The 25,745-nt window shown below is 42.9% G+C and overlaps 1 protein-coding gene across 6 annotated transcripts in view; it reads right to left on the reverse strand.

Annotated features, from left to right (window-relative positions):
• TACC2 (transforming acidic coiled-coil containing protein 2) overlaps nt 1-25,745 on the reverse strand; it is an 80,337-nt gene that overhangs the window by 27,582 nt on the left and 27,010 nt on the right. For 3 of the 6 annotated variants that reach the window (XM_042817807.1, XM_042817803.1, XM_042817804.1), the window contains 3 exons: nt 10,625-10,782; nt 3,568-4,885; nt 1,395-1,430 (listed from right to left, as the gene is read on the reverse strand). In XM_042817807.1, coding sequence (XP_042673741.1) covers nt 1,395-1,430; nt 3,568-4,885; nt 10,625-10,782 — 1,512 coding nt within the window. The remainder of the gene's footprint in view (nt 1-1,394; nt 1,431-3,567; nt 4,886-10,624; nt 10,783-25,745) is intronic. The other 3 variants (XM_042817805.1, XM_042817808.1, XM_042817806.1) reach the window with 1 other exon arrangement.

The following is a 25,745-nucleotide window of genomic DNA, read 5'->3' on the forward strand; positions in this document are numbered from 1 at the left end:
GGCATGGAAATGAGAAAGAAATGGGTATGATTTGGGCAAAGGACATAAAAAAAGGCTGCAGAGGATGCCGTTGCTGAAATTGCAGCACAAAGTTCCATCCTTACCAACAGACATGATAAATGTCTCCCTTTGAGATATCCCCCCTCACTGCAGCCTTCCAGTACCTACAGGGAGGCTACAAACAGGAGGGGAGTCAACTCTTTACAAGGGTAGATAACAGCAGGACAAGGGGAAATGGTTTTATGTTGAGGGAGGGAAGATTTAGGTCGGATGTCAGGGGGAGCTTCTTTCCTATGAGAGTGGTGAGGTGCTGGAACAGCTGCCCAGAGAGGCTGTGGATGCCCCGTCCATCCCTGGAGGTGTTCAAGGTCAGGTTGGATGGGGCCCTGGGCAGCCTGGGCTGGTATTAAATGTGGAGGTTGGTGGCCCTGCATGTGGCAGGAGAATTGGAGCTTGATGATCCTTGAGGTCCCTTCCAACCCTGGCCATTCTATGATTGAAATAAATACAGCATCAAATATGGCAATGCTGCTTCCACTGCCCAACAGCTCACAAAGCAAACCAGGAGTGCAGACACTGTAGCCGTCCAAAAATCCCACAGGTTTAAATCAGGCAAAGAGAACGAAGAATTTATGTTATATGGAAGTGTGTAACTATAAATGTTGGCTTTATCTTCCTTCACAATTGGTTTAAAGCCTTTTCTAACGAGAACATCAACCAATTATCTACCATCTTCATGCATGTTGCCACAGCTGTTCAAACACGTTTTTGCTACTGACTAAAAGAGGCAGAAAACATCCAACTCGTTGATAGAGATTTAATGTAAGACCTTGAGGGGCAGTGGCAAAAGTTACTGCCCATCAGCTCATTCCTGACAGTGAGTAGCAAGGTCAGCACTGTGAATTGTAGTAGTGGCTATCAATTGGAAGAGGGTAAATCAATACCACTTCTATAGGGAAAAATTAATTGGGCAGCTGAATATTAGGGTGTTTGGTGCTACTAACGATCTAGGTAGGATGCTAGAAATAATTAGGACAAGTTATTCCCTTAAGGAGAAATAAATCATGCAGTATTTAAGAAAGATGGATTGTACAATGTTTTTGTGTGATGGTAGGAATAAAACTGCTGTATTATCTCTAGGATGGGAATTCTGCAGTTTTTAAAAGAGGATCTTCTTTGACAGGCAAACAGATAATGAGGCATTAGATTCCTCTAACTCATTCACAGATGGGAGCTTTCCTTAAACAAGCTTTCATATGTGCCAGTGAAGTGACACAGTTAACACAAGAGCTTCATGCTGAATAATAACTGATCATGCTGCAAAATAAACGAGTAAAATTAAAAAGCCCATAAATCAAAGAAGAAAATTGAAATGTTAGCTTAGAATTACTTACAACAGAGAACATACAGACATCACATCTTCTACCATCCTAAGACAAATAAGACAAAGAAAAGAGAGACAGACAGAAGGAACTGACAAAAAAGATAAACCTACAAATACTGTTAATGTGTTACGGCAATCTGATCATGCATATCTTCTACCTGCAGAACCTCTACTTTTTACTGAGCAACAGTTTCAGAAGAAAAAATATTAATACTTAAGTTTTCCACTCTTTTTAAATTCAACCTTATACTTCAGACATGCATTCATCTTACAAAGCATTTGTCAAAGCTGAAGACACTGAACTAAATTCTCATCAACAAATGAACCATTCTTGCCTTCCCTGATGGCAGCCACCTGTTTCTCCTCAAAGCACACTACTGCTTGTTAGGGATAAGGGATGTCAGACTGTCTTGAACGGCAATTAAGCTTAAGGAAAGCACTACTACTCAGCTTGGCAGCTCCTGCTCCATTCCTCACGTGCGAGGCTCCTGAAGCTGGCATGCTGCATTTCCAAAAGACAGCCTCCAACCACCCAGCTCCTTCGGGAGGCATGTTGACACAAACCACCTATCTGGATACAGCATTGAGCAGGGACTCAGGAGGCATCAGCTGCTCTTTGTTCATTTTCATCTGAGCAAGATGATCCATCACGAAACAGCTCAGCACTTCAGCACGTGAACAGAGAGTGATTTGCATCAAGCTGACATCCATTGTAGAAAGCTCGTGTTTCCATGTGTACAGCACCATAGTAGTGCACACTTAGCAATGACTTACGCTCATGCCTGGCTCTTTCACCTCTCATAAGTCTTATCTAACAACAGCAGTCTTTCTGTATGATGAACACATTCTCAATCTGGCCTATGGAATTTTATTTCTGCAACTCTCAACAGAAAACAAGCAAGCAAACAACAACAGAAAACCTGGCTTGGCAAAATTCTTTAATTTGGATATATTACAGTATCATTTCTAATTCCAACACCTATCAACAGCTCAGAGCAGTGTTTTGCACTGGCTTCTCTCTCCTATCCTATTGAGGAGGCACCGTCAAGGAGGGTCCAGCAGGCAGTATCTTTGCCCATGCTGGGTTCTCCTACCCTGGATCCCATAGAAGAGTCATATCAAGGGGCCTTGTTACAGAGAGCAGTGACAGGCAGAGACAAATATAGCCACTGCCTCCCACAGCATCCTCTAGCAAGCTTGAGGCCAATTTTCTTCTAGAAAGCGTTAGAGCTGCAGGCAGCGCTGTGCATTAACATGCAGATCCCCTTCGTTAGAAACCACTTGCAAAAGTAGGTTATAGGGCTGCAGTGAGCAGATATCTATTATAATGCCGTGAAAGAAGCTCCAAACAAGGGCAGAAAATTCTTATCAACCTTCTGAAAAAAAAGGATTACAAAAATCTACAAACTCTTTTTAAATTCACATCACCCCAAAACTAACAACTTTGGAATTGGTTCCGATACTCAGAGCAGATGGGTGGACCCAAGAAGCTTATACCAGGGGTCCAGCTACTGGCTGGCTGTAAATATTGGACTCTGGGGTCTGGTGACATAAAAATTCTCCTCTTTTCCCAAGTACAATTCAAGTTGTTCCTCTCTTGCAGTCAGACTTCTGCACATTGGTTTCAACCTCCCAACTCCTTTAGGGAAGACATTCTTTGCAAGCTTTACATTAACCATATAATCTTTAAATAGCCCAGTTTTACCAAAATACTAGAAATCATTGGATAAAACTTGCTGTGTACAATAGAGGATTTATTCTTGTCTTACTGTTCCATTCCTCACTCAAAAACTACGATTCATAAAATACTCTTTACTGGTGTGAATCATCTTAAGCAGTTTCAAATTCCAAAACGAGGTCATCAAAAAATTTGACACAAAATTGATAAAATTGGGACTTAATCAGATTGAAAGCTACACTGGACCCCGAGATTCAAAAACTCAATTCCCAGACCAGTGACCTCATCAGGACTGATTCACTGCTGGTTCTCCCTTTTGATCTGGAAATGCCACGCTACCGAGGTAACAGGCTGAGGGAAAGCAGGTACAACATGAGTCAGTTGTGCAGTAAGCAGCACTCAACAGCATCTCCCTTTCTCTTGTCAAGGACAAAACTACCCTAACTATGCTATGGGTAGGAGTGTGCTGCTTCAAATCCAGAAACATCCGAGCCCTTTAACTTACGTCTTTAGTGGCGTCTTCTTCTTTTTTGCAGGTTTATTCAAGTTGTCTCCATCGGTTCCGTTTGTTTCGTTGGCACTGGCTGGTATCTCAAAGGAGGCTGGAGATTTAGTGGGTGAGTTGGCAATCTTAGAAGAAGACTTGAAAGGGTCAATGGAGTCCTCGCACATGTCTGGCTCAAAACTGTATGTTTGTTGAGGCAGCGTGGGAGATTCTTGCATTTTTGTACTGGAGGAGAACGGATTAAAATTGGGATCATCCCACTTGTCAATATCAAAAGTGTAAGATCCTTTTGTGATCGGGATTTCGTTTGGATCAGCAGGTGCCTTCGTCGGTGTAGTCGGAGCATTGTCAAGCTTTTCCACGGACTTTTTAGTCTTTGGCCTCCGTAGTGGCATTTTAGCACCAGGCTTTTTACCTGCTTTTTTAGGAGGAGGAGTGCTCTCCTGCTGCTCTTCACAGATCCCTTTTTCTTCCGAATAGTCAAATTCCAGCCTCACTGCAACACCTTTGGCTGGAGGGTCCTCTTGTCCCCCAGTGTCCGACGGAGTCACCTCCCCAGCCTCCGGTGCAGGTGTAAGAGGTAGCGTTTTCTTATTGGCAGGGGGTGAGTTTTGCACTTTGCTGCCTCCAGTGCTAAAAGCACTAATCCCTTCCAAATTGTCTGGATCCAAAGGGTAGGATCCCTCAGGCACAGCAGAGGCCTCCTGTTTCTCAGCAGAGGTTTTAGAAGGGTCAGTATACTCAGGTTTTACTGAGGCAGCTTTTGCTTCGGGTGCTGGTTTCTCCTCACCCGCAGAAGCTGCTTGGCCAAGGTCAGGAGGCTCTTGTGGCGCTTCCTTCACCAGCGGAGCGTCCAGGGATTTTTTTGCTGGCTGCTTCTTTTTTAAGGAAGCGGGCCTGGATTTCTTGGTTCGCTTGAGTGTACTGGAAGCACTGCTTGAACCAGTACCATAAGCATCTGCTGCCGGCGCTAGTGTCTCGCTGTTGCCAAGGTAGGATGCTCCATCAAAATCACTAGCTTGCAAGCTAAGAGACCGAGATAATGTAGATTTGGAAACTGGCACTGAATCGGTAGATTTTCTTCGAACATTCGCTTTGGGGTCACGATTCTTCAATTCTGGAGAGCTCGGTCCTAAGGCATGGAGAGAATCAACCAGCTCAATGTTATCAAAGTCCAAGTTGTAAGTTCCACTGCTGGCTATTGGCTTGTCCTCATCGAAGACGGTGGAAAAAGAATGGCAAGGGGGACGGAAAGGGCTTTCTTCAACTGACTCAGTGTGTGACACATCAGTGACAGGGGCAGTTTCAGGAGGTAATCCTGTGGAAAGAAACAGAAAACAGTGAATTTCAAGTGTCCCTTTACAATAAATTTCCTCACAGTTTGGCCAGTGCTTCAGCAACTGCATGTTCATATTAAGTTTTGTTTCCCATGTTCTATTCTTACTAATTTCCCAGAGGAAAAAACAATGGCACATGGCTTCCTCTCCACGAGACATCAAGGCTGCTCCTGTCTGCCCTAAGCAGTCAATACGTTCCACTTTGACCTCATAATTTCAAGTTTATAATGGGACATCCATCACTGAGAATTCCGTATGAAACAGATTATGTTAAAGATTAAAAAAGAAATCAATCAGACAACTCTACAAATACTCTCAGTTGCATATCTTCTATAAGAATGACCATTACGTGCTCCCCACTGATTATTCAAAACATTTCTCAAAGGGTAGTCCTAATTCAAAATTATATTCTAGAACTGTCCAACAGAGCATCTTTTCACTGTAGCTAAGCATTTGCTTGCTGAACAGAATCCTAAAAAGTTCTGTTGAACAATTATATTGGACAAAACAGACAAGCACACAGTGTATATCAAAAGGACAGAAAATACGAAAGTAAGAGAGGATTAAGATAATGATTAAGATTGCTGCCTTCTATCTCATTGAAAATTCATTACTAAAATGCCTTACTGATCCTGAATATGGGTTGCTCCTGTTGCCATTGCACTGTTCTATGTCTGAACCTCACTGCCACCTCTACCAATATGCATGTATCACAGCCAAAGTGTGCAGAGCTCAGAAATCTTCAGTTCCCTACCCAGGACATGCTTAGCTGGCTTTGTACTTAGCAGCTGAGCTCTTGCTGATGAGCACTGAAAGAAAACACTTCAGATTTTTCTATTGAGCAACATAGCATTTTTCATGTTGTCAACTTCAAATGAGTTCTTTGCCCATCCTTAAGTGATTTCAGCAAAATTTCTATGCATCTTTTTCACTTCAATCTTGACACGTTTTGCAAAACAAATTTCCATTTTGCCCAGCTCCATTCATTAATCTTTTCCATAAAAGCAATACGGGCAGAGAATCAATAAGTACTTTTAGTTAGAAGCCATGACTGGATGATGAACAGATGATGAGCATTTTTTCTTTATTTCAGAGGAAATTTTATGTCCATATAGAAATTATTGTTTAAGGATGCTGAGAACGGAAGAAACTTCAGGGAATCAGATACATTTCCTTAGGGCAGCACGAAATATATTCAGACATTTTCAAAGGAATGACAGCAAGACGGATTGTCTTTGAGGAATTGGATTTTACTGAGTTACATGAATTAAAAACATTGTTTTACTGTGGTTGTTTTGTTGGTTTTTTTTTTCTGAAATGAATGCTATTAACTTGGCAGTACTTCAGGACAGTTTATTATTTCCCTCATCTCCTCCGGGTTGTCCGTGGTTTCAGTCTGGTGGAATGGTCACTAATTAAACACCATTTGCTGAGCTTCACACACACATCTCTCACTTCTGACACTGGTCAGACTCAAACAGTGCCATAAAAGCCCACGCTGTACTAAACTGTGCATTTTACATCGAAATGGAATGGAAGACACTTAGCTGGAATACAGAGCAGTAAGCACTTGCATAGCTCTAACAAGTCAGCAGAGCCCAAATCTAGGTCAGCATGAAATAAAAGGGAGATCCAAACACAGTCTTCTGAAATTACATGTTATTTTCATTCCTGCACATGCCGAAGGCCTCACTAGGGTTGAGGTCTCTTGTTTAAAGTCAGTGCAAACATTTATTTTATATATATTTAAAAAAATCAGCGTTCTGCAGGACTTGGAATGTAGAAGACAGGCGCAGCACAGCTGAGGTTGGGAACAGATCACAGCAGCAAATGGAGGTACAGCACCCTCCATGCTCCACATAATGCAGAGTTTTAACCCCTTTAATTGCTTATTTCACAGTTTCCTTCAAACCAAACTCAGTACAGATTTCTGCAGAGCGCAGCTCGACTCACTGCTGTGATGTTTCCATTGTTTCTCTATGGAACAATATGTGAAATTGAGAAAACAGGGCTTCTGGCAGAAATGCAGAGCTGCTGCTTGATTCCTCCAGCACCACAAGTGACACAGCTCCACCCTGGTAGCAGCAGGAATGTGGGAGGGAAGAGGTGAGCAGTATATATTGCAGAGCAACACAACACTGTATTGCTACAAAGACATGTTAGGATCATTCTTTCCTGATGTTAAAATCATATCCGTGCCATTTGCTTTCTTACATCACAAGATTAAGCAAAACAGTCTTGCTAATTACAGTATTTCATTAACATACAGCTTGGTGGCAGAGGAATGCACTATGCAAAAGAAGGCAGGATTTGCCTTAGAGAGAACAGCATAAAGTCTTGAACAAGGACTTTTAGGGGCCCACTGCAAGATACTGACACTCAACCCAAATGATACCTGTAAGAGATGCCCACTGGTAGATACTAATTATTTTAAGGAGCACAGGTGAAAGCAGGGAAATCTGTTTTGTCCCAAAAAACAGGCGAATCCTGAAAGAAAGCTCCCACTTCATCTCGTTACAAAGAAGGTCCACACACTGCTCCTTCCATGTGGGCACCTTTCTGACTGCAGAAGAACCCTGCCTGGATAGGGTAAGAAAAATCCCTAAACCAACAAAAGCTGAGGCTTTGTGAAGCCAGGCAGTGAGGCCTTGGGATGAGAGGATCTGCACCAAACACAGCCAGTGTTACCTCAGGCGAAGGAACGCTTCCAAAAACCACAGAAGCATCTTCCAATATGCTTTAAAGATATTTTAAGCAGAAAAGAAATGATGCATCTCCACCAGCTACCAGCTTGTTGAATCTAAATCTTAACTGCTTCTTTATGAATAATGAATATCTATTGAGGAAATAGAATCAAGAAATTCCAGCTGCTTTTACATATTCTTCCCCTTCAATTATGTTCAGTTCCAGTGCTAGAGCTGTGCTGCATGCTAGGACAGTAGAGTGTTTTGTTCTTTGTTGACGTGTCTCTAAAATAAGAATGAAATCCAATAGGCTTAGACTGGAAAATAAAAAGCCTTAACGCTGCTGACTTGGAGGCAAAGCAAAACACTACTTTGAAAGATGTAGAAACAAAACCTGGCCAGGTCTAATAAAGCAAGAAGAAATACAACTCTATTTCTGCTTCCTTGAGAAAAAGAGGCAAAAGGAAACCTCTGGAAAATGCATACAGCACATACTCACAGTCTCTGTGATAAAGAAATAACTCACCAGACAAGTATACTTTGCCTACAGCGTATAGAAATCGGAATTACTTAATATTACACATAGTGAAGCACTGCTTATTTCAAGTTCCTGCTTGTCACGAGAAGCCTTTGAAGAAATCAGTTGGTAGCACTATTTTTAAGATTACTGTAAAAATACTCCAGCCATTTATTCTGGGAGAAAATTTAGATGTAAATGTTATTTTCAATTTTCCTGTGCCAGGCTTGGAGAGGGGAAAAAAAAAAAAGAAAAAGTTTTCCATACCAAAAATTCAGCTGGATTTTGCCTGGATCACCATCTCTGTACTGTAAATGCTGACTTCCATTCCTCTGGAACAGGAAGGAAGTGGAGATAGGTCTCCCATTGGAGATAAGTGGGCTGTAATGCAGAAGACTACAGGGTGCAGCTCCCTGAGCCCCATCCATGCCCCCTGGCCCTCTCCCCTCACCAGCAGGTCTCTGGCTCGGCCACGAGGCAGGTTTCACACTGCTGGGAGCTGGAATGAAGCCAGGTGAACCAAGCTGCATTTTGGTCCCATCATATATATTAAGCTTTGAAGTAGTTCTAATTAAAAACTCTCCTCTTGGCTTTCCAGCAGTGGGGTCCGGCTGTTGCGCTAATGAAAGCAGGCAGGATAACTGCAACCGTCTGCATCAATAATTACTGTCAGATACAGATGAAATAATCCTTGGAGCACTGACTGTGCTCCCTCCTTCCACCCCTCCCACAGAAGACAAAGACACGAGGCCAGCCGTTGCTGCCTTGCACCACATGTCAGACTCCTCGCCTGCCCGTCTTCCTTATTGCTATTGTGTGAGCTGTATGGTGCAATGAGAAACGCTCCTTCAGCTGCTCCTAAACCCCAGAAAGGGGCTCAGTGTTGTGTGCAGCCATGTGCACAACCCAGAGGTAACAGAACTGCAGGATAACTGTTCCTCAGTGGCTTATGGAGTACAAAATGTTCAACTAAAATGTCACATTACCAAAGGAGCATGCAAACACCTAGATTAGAGTCTTCGTATTCTTAACTTCTGCTAAAGATTTCAGAAACAAATGAATGCTTTGCGTTGCCCTCCTACATTTGATCTTCTTCTGCATTACGTATCTTTCTTCTCTCCCATAAATCATCCTGTTGTATAACTGCATATTGCATAACTTTGGAGCTCTGTCAGTTTGTAGTAATTTGCCTCCCGTGAACAAAATCTTATTTTCAAATGAAATGTTTTCATCTCTGCCATCCAGTGGCTTTTAATATAGCTCACGTTTGGCTATAAATAATCAGTTTCCTATCTTTCTTCAGGAATATCTGACAGAAAGGAGGGAGAGATGTGGGATACAGGGAGAAAAGAATCACACGTGACAGGGAAGCACATGCATAATCGAGGGCTTGCAGATAATCTACTGCAGTAATTAAAAACATGCTCCATTCCTGTTTAGCGTAGGATTCTTTTGTTCTCTCAGCAATTAACTTACTTTGTAATCATGGAAACTAAAATTAGAAAAAGGAAAGAAGATGGAGAAACATTTGATACAGTGAAGAGAGAACTGTAAAGGAAAAACTACTAGATCTCAGTATTTCATTTCTATTTTATGGGACCAGTTTGTCCTTTCACATTCTTATAAACTCTTAGCATAACAACAATCTTCAAGAGTACTTCATGAATAAGCCCTAGAAATATTTTCAAGATAGACAGAGATAAGGATAGCTCAGGATATTTCCATGACTTGTCATATCCCCTAAGGTTGAAAACAAAGCTCAAAAGCCTCCATTATGCATATGAAACACAAGTGAGCTTTAGTAAAATCACCTTTCCACATTTCAGCCAGGTAATCAAGATGACTTGGCTTTTGGATAAGAAAATAGACAGCATAATGGGGAATTCAATCTTAAATTGCTCAGCTGTCATCAGACAACCCAAACAAAGCTAATTTGGGCTAATACAGTGCTTCTACTCCCTCAAATTCTATTATTCAATTTGGAGAACAAAGAACACTCTCTTAGAGACAAAAGTTTCTGTTTTGTTTTTTTTTTAATGCAATATTCTCTTCTTGAAAGTTCTTTTGTCAGTGTATACCATTTTCATGTATCTGCATTACATGCACACTCATGTGAACTGCTTTGTTACTTCTGTACTGCACCTAAGAGCTCATTACTATTGTTAGATGTTCTACTCTTCTTTCCGTTCTGCTTCAGATGACAGCTGAAAGTGACATTTTGTTAGCTGTCACTGTTAACAGCACCTGCATCTCTCTTAGTAAAGCTCCTAAAGTAATGGGAGAAGGGAATGGAAAAAAATAATAAAGAAAAGATGAACTTTCTAGAACATTTGTCATATGTTATGGCAGATTCTCTAGTACTTTATTCCAGCAAGCAACTGGGTTTTTCCTCTTGTAGTGGATGAAGATGAGTATAAACTCATTAATCTTCCAGAAAACACTTTGTTAGCATCCGTTCCTTGTCTCTGCTAACACAAACACCTCCTGCAGCAACCTGTCCCATACTGCATGCTTGTTACCTGTGTCTTCCAAGGGCAGCTGAGGCTTTATTTCTTGCTCTGCTATGTCTGCTACGATGGCTACCTCTGTGTCGGGTGGTGGCTGTGGAGGTGATGGAGGAGCCTTGACTGGTGTCGTGGACTCTGGGGTCTCAAATGCTTCTTCTGAGTCAGAGCTCCTGGGGAAAACAAGAGAGAGAGAGAGAGTTTCCTTTAGCAGGCAGGACTAGTGAGTAGAGTGAAGATTCATGTTTGGAGGAGACAAGTTGTATTTGGAAATGCAGAATTTTCCCATAGCCCTTTTCAAAAGATAAACACACAGGTTCGTTACACACGGTGAGACAAGCTATAAAATGTGCTGAGTCCTGGTGTTGTCAATCGTTCAAATTGACAGTTTCCTGAAGGAAAAGGGATCTGCCCATTTCTAGCAATTCTTTTCAAGGCTGGACTGCAGTCCCATGGCTGCCCACACTCAGCATGACAGTGCAGCAGGGACCAAACCTGCTGTGAAATGAAACCAGAAGCACTCCACAAGCCATCCTGCTGCAACGAGGACTCCTCTCACTTTGTTGAAGTCAAACGATACCTCAGAGCTGCCAGATTCTGCTCTCTTTATTAAAGCTCATGATTATTTTAAGCAGATCGATGTCAGCAGAGGTACAAGTACTGGATTTGCATCCTATTACACCTGCTGAAATCTGTCACAGCAGGAAATCTCCTGTGAACTGGGTAAGAAAAGAACCCACAACCACCAGCCTGAGCAACAGAGGGGACTCTGCAGAACATCACGACCCCTCTCCCTGATGCAACCAGATGCTTTGGGTGGTTTTCTCATCTTTTGGGAAATTTGTCTGCCCAAAGCTTACACCATTTCCTAGAGAACTGCTCATCAAAACTGTCTGGGTATCAATTCTTTCTACGGCTGTAAGACCTCTCTGTGTCAGTGCTTAAACCATGCACAGTCATCAGGCTACAGAATGGGTGAATGGGAAGAGGCAGGCTGCAGCAGTGTGAATTATATCCCTTCAGACACATATTGTGCCCTAAGTTGAAATATTTTAAGGAGAGCTGAGAACAAAGAACTTCCATAAACAAAGCTACACAATAGTCATTCAACAGAGCAACATTTTCTCCTACATCCACTGAGATGGTTCAGGAAACTCATAAGTCGAAGCATCAAGCGAAAAGGCAATTTGATATTTACCTTGTAGAGAAATATTTCCTGTCATAAAAATAAACCTATGATGCTATCATCCAAACCAGCAGAATTAAGGGCAATTCCTACCTGTTGAGCTTGTCTGTGTCACCTGAGCTTCAGCACACATCTTTGTTTTGCCAATATTTAATAATCTTGGAAAGGCTCCAATCCAATACATTTAACGTTCACATGCACTCCAGCATAAGCAGCAATGTAACCAGAAAGAACTGCCTTAACCATAATTCAAATGCTGCTGAGTTTGTTATGGGAAGCAATTGCACCAACAAAATATGGCATTTAAAAAAGAAATCTGAAAGGAAGCTCAATATCAGAAGAACATTCTTTGCCACTGCCTGCAATATGGCAGAGAGCACAAAGCCTGCAAGCACACACGAGGACATTACTCCAAGGTCTACATTGCATATCCTAGGAAAATGAGATCCTGTGTTGAGCCAGTTCAGCTTTCCCTTGTGAAAACACTGCTTGGTCTCTCTTGCATAGGATATTTTTAAGACCATAGCTGTACTTTTAAAGCATACCAAGAGATTTTCCCAGAGCAACAGGATTTCCTGTAAAAAGGAAATTACATATTTCAGCCAGCTCTATTCATAATGTCATTTCTCTCAGAAATAAAGGGTATGCAGGAAAAAAACAAAAACAACAACAAAAAAACCCCACTGCCTTAAAGATCATAACATAGAACAGACTGCCAGTGGTGGTGGGCACAGATCCATTGGTGGGCAGGCTGTGCCAAAGGGAAGTGCCTGTTTCATCTTCTATACCATGCTTCTGGAGCTCCAGACAAGGAGAAGGCAGGGTAAGAAGGGAGTCGTGGGTCTTGGACACTGCAGAACTGTTGGTCCCAGCTCATCATTTAGGGGGCATGCATGACTTGGTTCTGCAAGTATAGAACTGCAGCCATGAAGAATTGATTTCTGAAAAAATAAGGAATTAAAAGCTGTAGGATAGAACATACATTCATACATTCCAAAAGGCAATGGCCAGCTTAGGTAATCAATGGGAGCTTGCTTTGAGAGTATATTTTGTATCTTTACATCTGCATCCTTTTTTGTTGGTTGTTTTGTTGTTGTTGTTGTTGGTTTTTCTTATGCAATGGGCAAAAAAGATATAGACTGTTGAAGACACCAAATGATGATAATAATAGAGTACAAAATAACTAGAAATATTCTTGTAGTCCATCTCTTTCACCTCTTTGAAGACAGCCAGCAAGCAGTAAATAGAAAGGCAGTCAATAGAACACAGTGAACAGCCTACAGCAGGTACAGACAGGGAGAGGTGGGAGAGCCAAGGAGCAGCCAGGGGAGCTGGAGTTCTCCTGTTCTCATCTGGGGGCTTGGAGGTCTTGCCAGCCTGCTGCACTAACCTCAGGAAGAAACAAGGGGAGTAATTTGGGTTGAATTCTTTGCCACCTTCCTTGAGGAAACTCAGCCGCAGAACTGACCTTACCTTTTTTTTTTTTTGTAAAGCACATGCTATGAAGTCGTCCCTTATTTTAGGACAAAAAATAGCCCTTAGTCACTGTGGCTGGCAAGCACACAGTAAGCAAGAATGGGATTTCTTGCTGCCCCTGCCTCTGCTTGCCCTCTTCAAGCATGACAGCCATCAAATTGTGGTCACCCACAGTTAATGCCCACAGCCTAGAGTCAAAATGAAATAGCTTGCAGCAGAATGGTTTCAATGCCTTCTGCCTCACTGGGAATCTTCCAATGTCTCAGGTTCTTCCAACATTACGTTACAGCAGTATAAACAGTGCAAGTCCATGCTCACATTAAAAAAAGTCATGGATATCTTACGACATGCACAGAACAACAAAAGCAAACTGTGCTTCATTACCATACAGGAGTGCTTGGAAAGTAATGAGCCAAAATAAAGGATTCCAACGTTTGATTGGAGAGCTCTTATTTAAATATTGCCCGCTAATTGACGTGGGCAGGATGTTTGGAGGGCTGTTCCAGACATTAAGCAGCCTCTCATATCCACAATGCTAATCTGGCTGATCAATTTGAAGCAGCAGAAACTTCCAAAGACTTGCTTGGGATACAGCTGCAATCCTAAATACTTGAGGAGGAGGAGATGGAAATTGGTATTTTGTCTTCTATTTTGTTTTCTACCTCACATTTACACCTGCACATTCTTTGCTACTGGCTAGGGCTGCATTCCTAAAGGCAATGCACAGGTTCCAGTAGATCTAGCCTTCTAAAGCATCTAAAATATCATGAAGTTAAGATATTCAGTATTTGCTGAACAATTTATCACATAGCATGTGAAGAATCCAAATGAACAAAAAAAAAAAAAAAAAAAAGCAATTTCTTAAAATGCTCAATTAAGTGTTGAAGATGAATTTTGGTTTTCATTCCTGTAATCCCACTGGAAGATGATCTGGATATAAAAAGGAGGAATGAGTTCTGCAGTCTCACCGCCATCGATCATTTTCAGAGGTGATCCTCATAAAACCTGCATGAATAATTCAGATCTGCTTTATTGATGAGATCAGAGCCAGGGCTGTAGGACTGGCTGTACGTTTCTGAGGTCAATCTCTTCTGTATGTTACTTAAATGGGCACTTACACTGCACTGACTGACAGGTCTGAAAAGACACATATTTCAAACACAACAAAAGAGCCCAAGCAGTAATTCCTTTCCTGGAGACCAAGTTACCAATGGAAGCCATGGACCTGACCCTAGGCCTCACTCACTGCAACCAACACTTCTGGATGGTTACAGCCAAAGGTTCTTTTTTCATGCCAGCGTGATGTTAGGGTAATATCAAAAACATTCCTGCTCTATGTGCTGCCATTTTTGCATGGTGATTGCCTACTCAGCAACTCAAGGCTAACAAAGCACTCTAAATAAATAATGTCTCTTATGATGGTGACTGTTAGCTATGGCATTTTACATCTACATGTGCTGAGTATCAAACTTTACAGATTTTAAATGCTAATAGTACATTTGTACGGGAATGTACAGAAGATGTGAAAGATACACTAGTAGATTTGTCTGGTTATTTATCTATTAGATGATAATGTTTGGTACCTGGATTACTGAAATACTCCACCTGTCATCCAAGGATCCATTAAACACATGGTATTAAAAATGGCACAAATACGGTGTCAAGCATAAACCTCACAAACAATATTTTCTTCCTCTTTAGTAAAATATACCATTAAAATGACTGAATGTCTCAAAACCAATTCAAAAGTACTGATACCACCAAAAACATTTTGCAGATGAAGAGCAAAACCATTAACCTCGGCCAAGCCTATCAAAACTCACGGGTCAGTGACTTTAACAGGGATCATTTAAAGCCATCTGCCTTTACCACCCCAACCCCTTGGGAAGGCTGGCAGCGTGGGATGTGACTGTCACATCGAGTCAGGGACTGGAGGAGGCTCAAACGTGTCACTTACTTGTCACCAGACTCCATCTGTAAGACTGTTTCTTTTGGGACACGTCTGACCATTAACTATTAACGGACTGTTGTAAGGATGCTCGGTGACACGACCATGTAACCTACAGTTAAATTCCCAACAAGCCTACAGTGTGAGCAGCTGAGCTGTGAAACTCGTCTCAAGAAGGGGATGCTGGAAGGCTGCAGTCAGACTGCCATTGCCCCAGCCTCCATCCTGCTCACCCTGTTGTGATGCCACTGTCCCACATGGAATATCCCTGCTGGCCTGCACCCACAGGATCACCATGCTCACATGCGTACCAGATTACGCTTTGAGCTTCTCACCTGCCTTGCAGCAATGATGGAATGTTTCATGGGCTTCTCACTTGCAAAGTCTGATAATCAAAACACTGATTTCACCGCAGCATCATTTCACCTTAGACTACATAGCTGGAAAATAATTCACCAATTGCTGCCTTGTAGATCATTGTTTTTACCATGGGTATGTTTCAGTGAAAAATAGGAACAGCAGCTTCTTGAACCACAATAATTTAGAATAATTTTATAGAAGATATCCCTCATTTAATTAAGTTAATTTCCTTGGCATCTTCTTTTTTTTTTTTTTAATCCAGCTGTCTTACAGATACAACAAAACCCCAATGTCAACTAAATTGTAGGACGACTGAAAAAAAAGATGGTAGCATTGTTTTTTGGTTTTTGTTTTCTCCATCCAAGAAAGGTTTTTGTAAAAGCATTTGTTGCAATCAAAGTTGGGAGGCTTAAAAAGGATTTATGCTTCATATTCATGGTTTCTGCAGCAAAGAAACATTACTCAAAGCCGACTGCAGGTTGTTCCCTAACAGAGGAGCATAAGCCCAGGATAATGTCACATGATCATTCTATGGCTTGAGCTGCAACACAGAAGCATTCTTTGCAGTTCTTACTTTATGAGCTTTCATCAAACAAATCCCATTCCACTGAAATGACAGAGACCTACTTTCGTGCAGTGCAATTACATGAGAACTGATATTGACACAGACGTGTGCAGAAAGCAGGGCAGGCACTCCTCTCCAGAGAAGGATTTAAAGATGATTTCAGCACAAATATCCCTCCAAGCTCCACGGCAAACACGGCAACCCAGGAAAATAATGGATCTCGCACTGAAGGTGAGACCTCCCAGCCCAAATGTGATGCGCCCCAACAAGCACAAAGCTTCACTGAAGGATGCAGGGGAGGAAGAGCAGTGTGCTGAGCAGCAGCCAGAGCCACATCCCTCCTTTGTGAGCGTTCACCTCTCCCTCACGCTGTGAGCCCGTGGGATGCTTGCTGCTGTCTGGGCACAGCTCAGAGCTGTAATGATGTGCTACACCTGCAGAAATCGGTGTGAGCAGCAGGCACTGCTGGGTGATGCACAGCTGCTGGTGTCACTTCTCTGAGCCACTTCACGCCAGCCTGCAGACATCCTCAGACAGCAGAGCTGGGATACAAGAATCTGCCTGTTTTGGTGGTGGTGTTTCTTTCACGGAGGTGAGAAAAATAAAAGCTATGGCTTACATTTTCAGATCATTACATGGGACTTCAGCCATGGAAAATAATACCCTGTGTGTTATCCAAACCACACAGGTCAACTTGGAGACGTGTTTTCTGAAAAAGGAAACATATGACTCCCATAAGCATTAATCACTTCCTATTAAAAGGCCGATTTCTCTTCATGGGATGATTATGTTTAGATTGTATTAGGATTAGAACTGCAGCAGAGGAGAATTAAAAGGGCACGATCAACTTAAAAAACAATGCTGATCGCTGTTTTTTAACCTATTGCATTACAAGTAATCCTCTTTCTATAACTGATAAGGGGAGAAGGAATCATTTCTCCTGCTTTTACTGTTTGTTTATTCAGCGATTTCGAGAGCGTTTTGTGCAGAAGCCAAATTCACACTCCCCCAGCAAAAGCCATTTCCTGCTTCACGCAGCAACAAGAAAGAAACGTCTCAAGCTGTGGGAAGCCACATCTGAAAGAGAAGATTGAGGGATATAATACTGCACGCTTACAGCAGCACTTCAAACTACTTAACTCATTTTTCTAACTGATTAGCAAGTAGTTCTCCGTACTGCCTTAAATGACATTAAAATTTCCGTCTTTGTGGCTTTTGCTGAGATCTAATAGCGTTTTTCAATGCCACTGATAGAAGTGAATAATGAAATGAATCCCCATTCTTTCTGGCCAGCCTCTCCCTCTCACTGACTGTAGTCTGAAGAATGAAAACACTTTACTGAACCAGGGCTCAGAATTGAAGGATCTGTACGTTCTGTAATCTCCACGCTCCTTGCAGGCAGATGCTTTAATTCTCAGAGGAACAAGAGGAAAACACCATTTAATTAAAGACACTCATCCTCAGACATCACAGCAGCACATACACTAACATGTCCCTAAACAACCAGAGGCTGCAAAACGTTCAAATACCAAAATCTCTTCAGGGATGAGAACAGTAAAGATACAAAGATACTCCGATACCCAGGTAGAGAAATGTTTTCCACAAATACAGTTACAATCAGTTAATACATAGTGATTCCAATCAGTGCTGCACTGCCATTCACTCTCTTAGCCTAGGGATTTGATGTTTAAGTATTTAACACCCATGACAAATACCTTTCCTCTGTCTTCAGTAGTGAGCACTCAGGTTTTAATCCAGGAACAACATCTCCTTAACTACATCCCTAGAAAGCAAACCAGGTGCCCGTGCTAACTGCTGTACAGCACCATGCAAAGGCTCCAAGGGAAAGCAATCAATAACACATTGGGAGCCAGAACCGTGCCTTTGAAATGGCTTTCTTTGCTGGAACTACCTTGGAAATCCAACCAGGCTTTCCCTTAGCCATCTCTGCTCACAGGCACACAGCGGGTCCTTTGCCACAGGGCTGCACTGAGCCACACTGTGAGCAGTGGTACCAGGAAGGTGACATCCATGGCTGGCAGTGGCACCTGGGTGACAAACCACGCCTGGGTTCCTGGATCCAAGGGAACGGCCTCAGACTCCAGGAGTAAACAAAGGAATTCGCATTCCTCGCTCATCCTCCCTCTCCTGGAGCAATGAAACTCAGCACAACGCTGGGCTCATCTTTAATGAGAGCAGTGAACCGTTAACGAGAGCAATAAATCCACGTTTCTGTGCTGAAAGTAAATCAAAGTGCAAAAGCAGGAGCCTGACTGCAACTACTGCTAGGTTTCACATCTGATCTATGTTTAGCCCCAGAAACAAGCTTCTTTTGTTTAGGAAAAAACCCTCACTTATAGATTTGAGCATAACTCCAAGGATGCAGTTTAATCTAAATCAAAGAATTGCAAAGCACCTGATTTTTCTAAAGTTTACTTTTCATCTCACCAGAAGAAATGACCCCAATTCCTTCTCTGGGAGGCAAGAAGCTCCCAAACACTCATTATCTCCTCAGTCAGACCTCAGAGCTTGGGACAGGAGCAGCACTGTGGGGAAGCTCCAAAAAAATAAAGGAGAGCCCTACAAGCATCCTGAGGTCAGTTTCAGAGAGATCTATACTTACTCAAACCAAAATATGCCCACTTCACATGTTAAGATTTTAGATGGTCTACAGTGCAACCCTCACTTTGCTTTCCAGAGCTAAGGAGTGATCGATCTTCCTGTCTTGCTAAGTGTTGCTACTAATGAAGGTTCTCATGCCAAAAAGTACCTTAAAAAAACCTCTGAGACCCCAAAGATGTGGTGAAAAACTGAAACTAACTCACCTTTTCCCCCCTGAGCTGACTCTCTTGTGCTACTGCAGGTACAAAGCACGATACGCATCGCCTGCTACTGAGCTCAGGTGGCTGCTTCAAAGCATTTAAGGATTTGATGAGAAATGACACTGCTTTTTTTCCTAACAAGTTTTGCTATAGCAAAAATAGCACTTTGTTTTGTTTCGCATAGAGGAACCCCAATGTTTATTTTTTTATTTTATTTTATTTTTTTTTTAACCTACGCCCATTTTCCAAGACTTCCTCAAAGAAAATGCAAACTGCACTGAAATTCTAGCTGTGGTTAAAACTCTGCCACTGCAAAGCCTCTCACCTGGACAGCATGTGAAGTTTGTTACAAAGCCAAATCCTTACAAAGCATCAGTGATGGATAAGGAAATGGTATCTATTGGCAATGAACAGTATCCAAGATACTGGCAAACACAAAAACTCTCTCCCCGTGTAAGGTCTTAAAACAAAGGAACTGAACTAATTTTTGTGTACTACAAGCATGTTGGAAAAGCCCTAAAAGCACCCAGCCTATTACCCCTCAAAGAGCACCTTCGATTCAAACTTAACAAGCTGTTACTTTGACTGCTGCGTTGAGCAAAGCAGAAACATAAGCAGACAGAGAAGCAGTGCTGAGTGTGAGAGCCACAATGCATGTGCAGGAATGCCTCTTCATTCATGTTTTTACTGCCTCCCATTTATTATTTTCCAATTTGCTTGTATGTCATAATACATAATAGATGACAGCAGCTCCATTACGCATGGCATAGGGCACACCATTCAATATAGAGAGCTTTCTAAAGCACACATATTTGCCAGATGTGTGGTGTGCCCTGTTAATAGAAGGTTGAGGGATTCTGGGGTCTTTTTATTTTGTTTTCAAGTCTAAGTGTGACCTGCCTCCCTCTCGTGACAGATGTAGCGGTTGATGTAGTACCCTTCCATATCAAAGGAAGCGCTGTCAGTGACTTCAGAGATGAGATCCTCTGGGCTCAAATAAGGGAGGTTGGAATAAAAGGCAGGAAAGCTTGACAGAAGAATTTCCCTGTTATTTCTGGTCCATTTTCTCTCAAGTGAAACATCCTCATGGCTTCCAGCAATTCACCTTACTTAGCAGACAAAACTAGGAGGTGGAGAGTGCTCTATGTGCTGCTGGGAATGCTGATTGGTGACTGCCAAATAGAAGGAGAAGATATGTACAACACTGACAATAGGCAGGGCTATCTGTCAAAAAGGGCTTAACTTCAATAATAAATGCCATTTCAATAACAGAAGCCTCCCCTCCTGCCAAAAAAACTCTAATTCTTCTCAATACTTTCAACGTGTATTTCTCCTTTTTCCATATGTTTATTCATTAAGGTGATTTCCTACGTATAAGCATATAAAAATAAAATTGTGCAAATATTTAACCAGATTGTTTTCTTCCAAACTTTTAAGAACCACACATTGGATTCCTTTAGGTTTTGGAGACAGAAAAATGCACAACAAAGTAAGGGCTGCATATTTGTACATACATATTTGTACATACTTATTTGTATTATTTGTACATACATATTTGTACATACACATAGGTAACTGTCCTCCATACACACACGTATACATACCCACACACAAAACAGCTGCTCACATCTGTTACAAACAAGGCTGATTCAGCCCAGTTTAAATTCTTCTCAGTCCTTCTGACAACCAACAAAGCCCACACCTCAGAAGATAAACAACGCACAAGGGCAGCATCTTGGCTGGATACCAACCATCAGTGACATTCAATTTCTTTTTTGGAGTCCAATCCAGCTCCCACTGAAGTCAACGGGCATTTCAGCATTGACTTCAGTAGGAGTTGGCTCAGCCTCCAGACATTTTCCCCTCGGATTGGCAGGGGATGGAAATGTTACAGTGGCAGCACGTAGAGCTCTCAATGGGAGGAAATAGCACACCCCAGCCCTCCAGCCAGCCAAGAAACAGGCACTGGACATCAGTCCTGTCCAGCAGCTGCATGGCCAGCAGCTACAGTGCTCCATCAAAGCCAGGTGTGCTTTGTGCTCAGAAGGAAGGAGGACAGCTAAAGCAACACAGAGGTAAGAACCAGATAGGAGCCATCAACGTTTAAAAATCTATCAAGACTTCTGCTTTTCTAATACTTATCCAAGTGTTATTATAGCATGAACTAGAGCTAGAAATATATTTTTATTAAGAAAACCACCGATGTGTAAGGGATGGCAGATGGAAGCCAGCACAACCCTGGTGTGTCAGCACTGCACAGGCAGTGTGCGAGGCCACACATGTGCCAGCTGTGTGTGTGTGTGCACCTGAGCAGAGCCAGGCCTGCTGAGCAGCGCCATGCTGTCAGTTCCTTTATTCCAGCTATTATGTGATTGAAACATGCCCTCGATTTAGCTCAATCCATGGCCACCAGGGTGCCTGCTGCAATTTGCAAAACACATGACACTGCTCATCATGTCACCAGTGGGGTCTGAGCCACGCCACTTGGATCTGCAGACAACTTTCATTGGCACAGGCTTCCCCTGGGCCTTCCCTTTTTTATCATTCAAAAGTGACTTCCCTTTTTTCTTTCTTTTTTTAATGTCTATTTTTTATGTAAAAAGCGAATTGCCTACTACCAGTGACCAGATTGCCAACAACCCACAACAGAACCTTCAAGGCTGTCAGTACCAAAACTGTTTTTATAACAGATACTTCTGCATTGTACCTGAAACAAATCTACATTAGAATAGGTGTGGGTTTGTTTTTTTGTTTATTTCTCAAACTACATGCAAATAGAGTATAACTAATCATAGCCACACCTGAAAATTGTAACCTTGACCCCTTCTCAGCATAAACTTTACCTCAGTTTCCACAATTTCACTAATACTGAGCAAAGAGGTCCATGGCTGGATGCTTTTGAGGACCTCTGAAACCAGCAGCTTCTTAAAGGAAATTGTTTCTCTCCATACTTTTTGATGCTAAATCAATTTCAGCAATGGTTGCTGATTGATGCCCCTGTAATCCAATGAAGGAATGGAGAGCAGCCAAGCCCATCCCTTTGTTAGGAAGCCACCTCCTGTCATTGCCATGCTGTCCCACCAGCCCACAGCCCACGTTGCAGGCGGTCACCACCTGCCTGGGACTCAGCTGGATGGTTTTGCCTCAAGCCACAAAGGAATTTGTTTGTGTACGCAAGATAGGTTGAATACAGCCTCATCACAAAAGCGTTACTGAAAGTTACAGTCATTAAAGTATCACTGTCTCAGAGCAGGATGGATTACCATGACATCCAATGAAGAGACTCTTGGTTTGGGAAAACAGGTCTGTACTTTCTCAAGGATAATAAAAAAAACACCTCCAGGCTTACGTTAAAGAGCACACAGTTGGAATGAAAAAAATTGCACAGGCATTTGGTATTTAGGATGAGTAATATCTTTCACTGACACTTCCCAAGAATATCAACAGTTACTGAATGACGTCCGTGCTGAAAGTACTTCTGCTGACTATGCTGGACCTTAAGAGACCATATTAAAGTCCCTCAGAGGTAACAAACAAAAAAATATTAACATATAAAGCCATCAAAAGAGATGATAATGTCATGTCTAGCATATTACCCATGTACCATAAGAAAAAATAACTACGCCTTGATCAATATGTTCTTAAACAGAATGAATCCTTCAAAGGTTGTGAAAATTGTAGATAAAACACACTGAACACTGCTTCATCTATGCCACTTATATTGCCCAGTCTTCAGATCACTGTTAAAAATATATCCCAGCTCGAGCAGACAAAAACGTAATTAACAGTACTTAAAGGTAATGAGGCATCAGTTCATTCCACTGTACCAGTAAAACATTGTATGCAGCAATGTTAATACTGCCTATGATGAAACTATATCTTACTGGGTGAAGCTGTGCACCAAAGGAACAAAGGATGCAGAAATGCTGCTAGGCCTCTGCCTTACAAATCTAACAAGACAGCATTGAGCAAAGCTATCTACTGATGTACTGGAATATGACAATAGGGAGCATGAACCTACCTGTAAGGCCTATTACAGAGGCAAAACGATCAGTTACTGCTCTCCCATTCCCCTTCGCTCAGAAGCACTTATCTCAAACAGCCAAATGATGCCTCGAATCTAATCACATCTACCTTAATAAGCACATATTACATTACAGTTTCTTTAAAGAGTTAAGTGAGGCTGCTTTATAGATCAGCCCTAGTGGATATACCTAAAACTAACTGAAACGCATGACCAGAAATAAGCTCAGTGATCAGACATCTTAGATAAATGGGATCTCTAACTGAAAGGCCAATGAGACACAAAGCAACTCCTATAAAACCACCCTGAGGTGAAGCCCATGCTCCAGCAGCTGAGTTTGGGGTGGAGGTCAGGGAGAAGATGCTGCTCACCACTGAAACCTCAACCAATAAACAGCAAAACCCTAATTTCAAATGGGAAATGACTCTGCTATTTCTGCACGCACGTACGTATCTGTGCACTATCATACATGATGCAGCAACGTGAAAAAGTGATCACTTTTGCTCAGTGACATTTGCTTTTTCCTTTCCTCCCCCTCCAGTGAGCCGATCCTTCAGAGCTGCCTTCAGCAAGAGCTGCAGACACCTCGCTCTCACAATTCATCACAGAGTGCAATACCAAAGACTGATGCTGACAGGGGTGATGTGACCTGAAAAACAGCATCTGCACAGAGAACAGCAGAGAGAAGCTCTGAGGAAAGCAGCTCCACGCCGTGCATTTTAAACAGAAAACCCAATGATGGTGGGTTTGGGAGGGGGAAGGGGCAGGTTTTTGTTCCGTTGTAAACGGTCATTGTGCTTGATTCGCTACGCATCCAAAACGCAGAGACAAACGTATGGCACCAGGCATGGCTCCACAGCACCGAGATGAGGTGGGCAGCCCGAGCGAGGTGGGAGCTCAATGAAAGACAGCTCGTGATATTCACCAACACCACAACCACGTCCCCACCTGAACGCAGCCGGCATTAAACAAAGGCCTCACGCGCACAAATCAGCCCCCCACCGCATCGCGGAGCAGAGGTGCGGGAAGGCTGCGGGCCCAGCAGCGCGGCAGAAAAGACAAGAGCGAAGGGAATGCGGACAGACTTACATCGCCTCCGACGGCTCCCGGGCCAGGCTCCCTGCCTGTGCCTGCTGCAGGGACTGCGAGCCTCCCATCCTCAGCGTGCCCTGGGCTGGCAGCTAGGTGTGCGGGCAGCTCCCTCGGCGAGCCGTGCCTGTGCAGAGCCTGCGGTGCTGCACTGCAGATGGGAACAGCTGCTTGCATCAGTGGCAGCACAGGCAGGAGCACTTGAGCAGCAGCCTCTCTTCTTTGAACAGTTGCCAGTTATTTTTTTTTTTTTTTTTTTTTTTTTTCCCCTTCCCGTCCAGATGAACGTTAGTTAGAAAATAAAATGAAATCCCGGCCACTGTGACAGGCTAATAATCATCTGCTGAACATCAGAGGTCCGTGCAGCCACGGTGCAAGCGCCTCGAACGCAGCACTGCTGGCTATGGAAACTGCCTTCAGGAAAAAAAAAATTCAAAAAAAAAAAAAAAGAAGAAGAAAAGCAGACCCTCCCTTTAAGCACACATTGTCAGCTACTGTGGCTCCCTAAGGACCTACAGGCAGGACCATTGCATTGTGTTGACTCAGCTGATTTGAAATGCAAATGCTGGCGGACCCGGGATGCTGTGCATACATTTCCTTTCCATAAGAGGCAAGTTGGACACACTGGGACAACTGCAGAGAGGATTAATAAGCAGAGCGGCCGCTTGTTTCATTTAAACAAATGAGCTCATCCCTCTTGCAGAAATGGAATCGTCCATGAGGGACAGAGGGAGAATATCATGAGCAGCCAAGGTAAACATGGCAATGTGGGAGCTTTCCCCACCCGCAACGCTCCATCCGAAGGGATTGGGGCTTTGCCACCACACACACAGCCCCCTGGCAGGGCCAGAAGGTACAGAACCATGGGGATGCTCACAACCGAACACAAGCAAGAGCAGTGGTAGGGATCTTTCAGCCTGCAAACACAAGCAAAAACAAACCACAATGCAAACCCTCTGAACAGGCTTATCCCTCTCTGGGGGTAGTAAGGCAACAGAATTCATAGAATCATTTCAGTTGGAAGGGACATTAAAGGCCATCTGGTCCAACCCCCCAGCAATCTGCAGGGATGCCCACAGCTCCATCAGGTGCTCAGAGCCCATCCCCTGAACTCAGGTGTCTCAAGGGATGGGACACCACCACCTCTCTGGGCAGCCTGTGCAGTGCCTCACCACCATTCTTGTAAAAACCTTTCTCCTTAAACCCAGTGTAAAAGTCCCCTCTTCCAGTTTGAACCCATTTCCTCTTATCCTATTACAACAGACCCTACTAAAGAGACTGTCCCCTTCTTTCTTGTGGCCCCCCTCTATGGGGGAACAAGCCAAAAGGGCTGGGCACGACCACTCCTGTGTGCAAATTTTATACACCACATTCAGCAGAGGCACTCCATGTGCACGCTGTGTTCCACAGCATCCTAAGGACCCTAAAAAGGGTATCAGCTGCATCACTACCTATACTCGGAATTAAACACTCGAGAAACAAACAGCTTGAGGCTGCGTGACACTTCTGGATCCATGCTGGGGCAGAGGGGTCAGAAGGCTCAAATATATTTAATAGGAACATTAGAACTCATGACTTCAAAGCACCCTCCCCAGCATTCCAGTGGAGACCTCAGTAGACTTGCACCTTCAGTAGCTTCTGGTTTTTATTGTTTCTGCTTGCAAGA

This window comes from Centrocercus urophasianus, unplaced genomic scaffold (assembly GCF_019232065.1).
Source record: "Centrocercus urophasianus isolate 14NV4802_14NV808 unplaced genomic scaffold, USGS_Curo_1.0 seq_17, whole genome shotgun sequence".
NCBI lineage: Eukaryota > Metazoa > Chordata > Aves > Galliformes > Phasianidae > Centrocercus > Centrocercus urophasianus.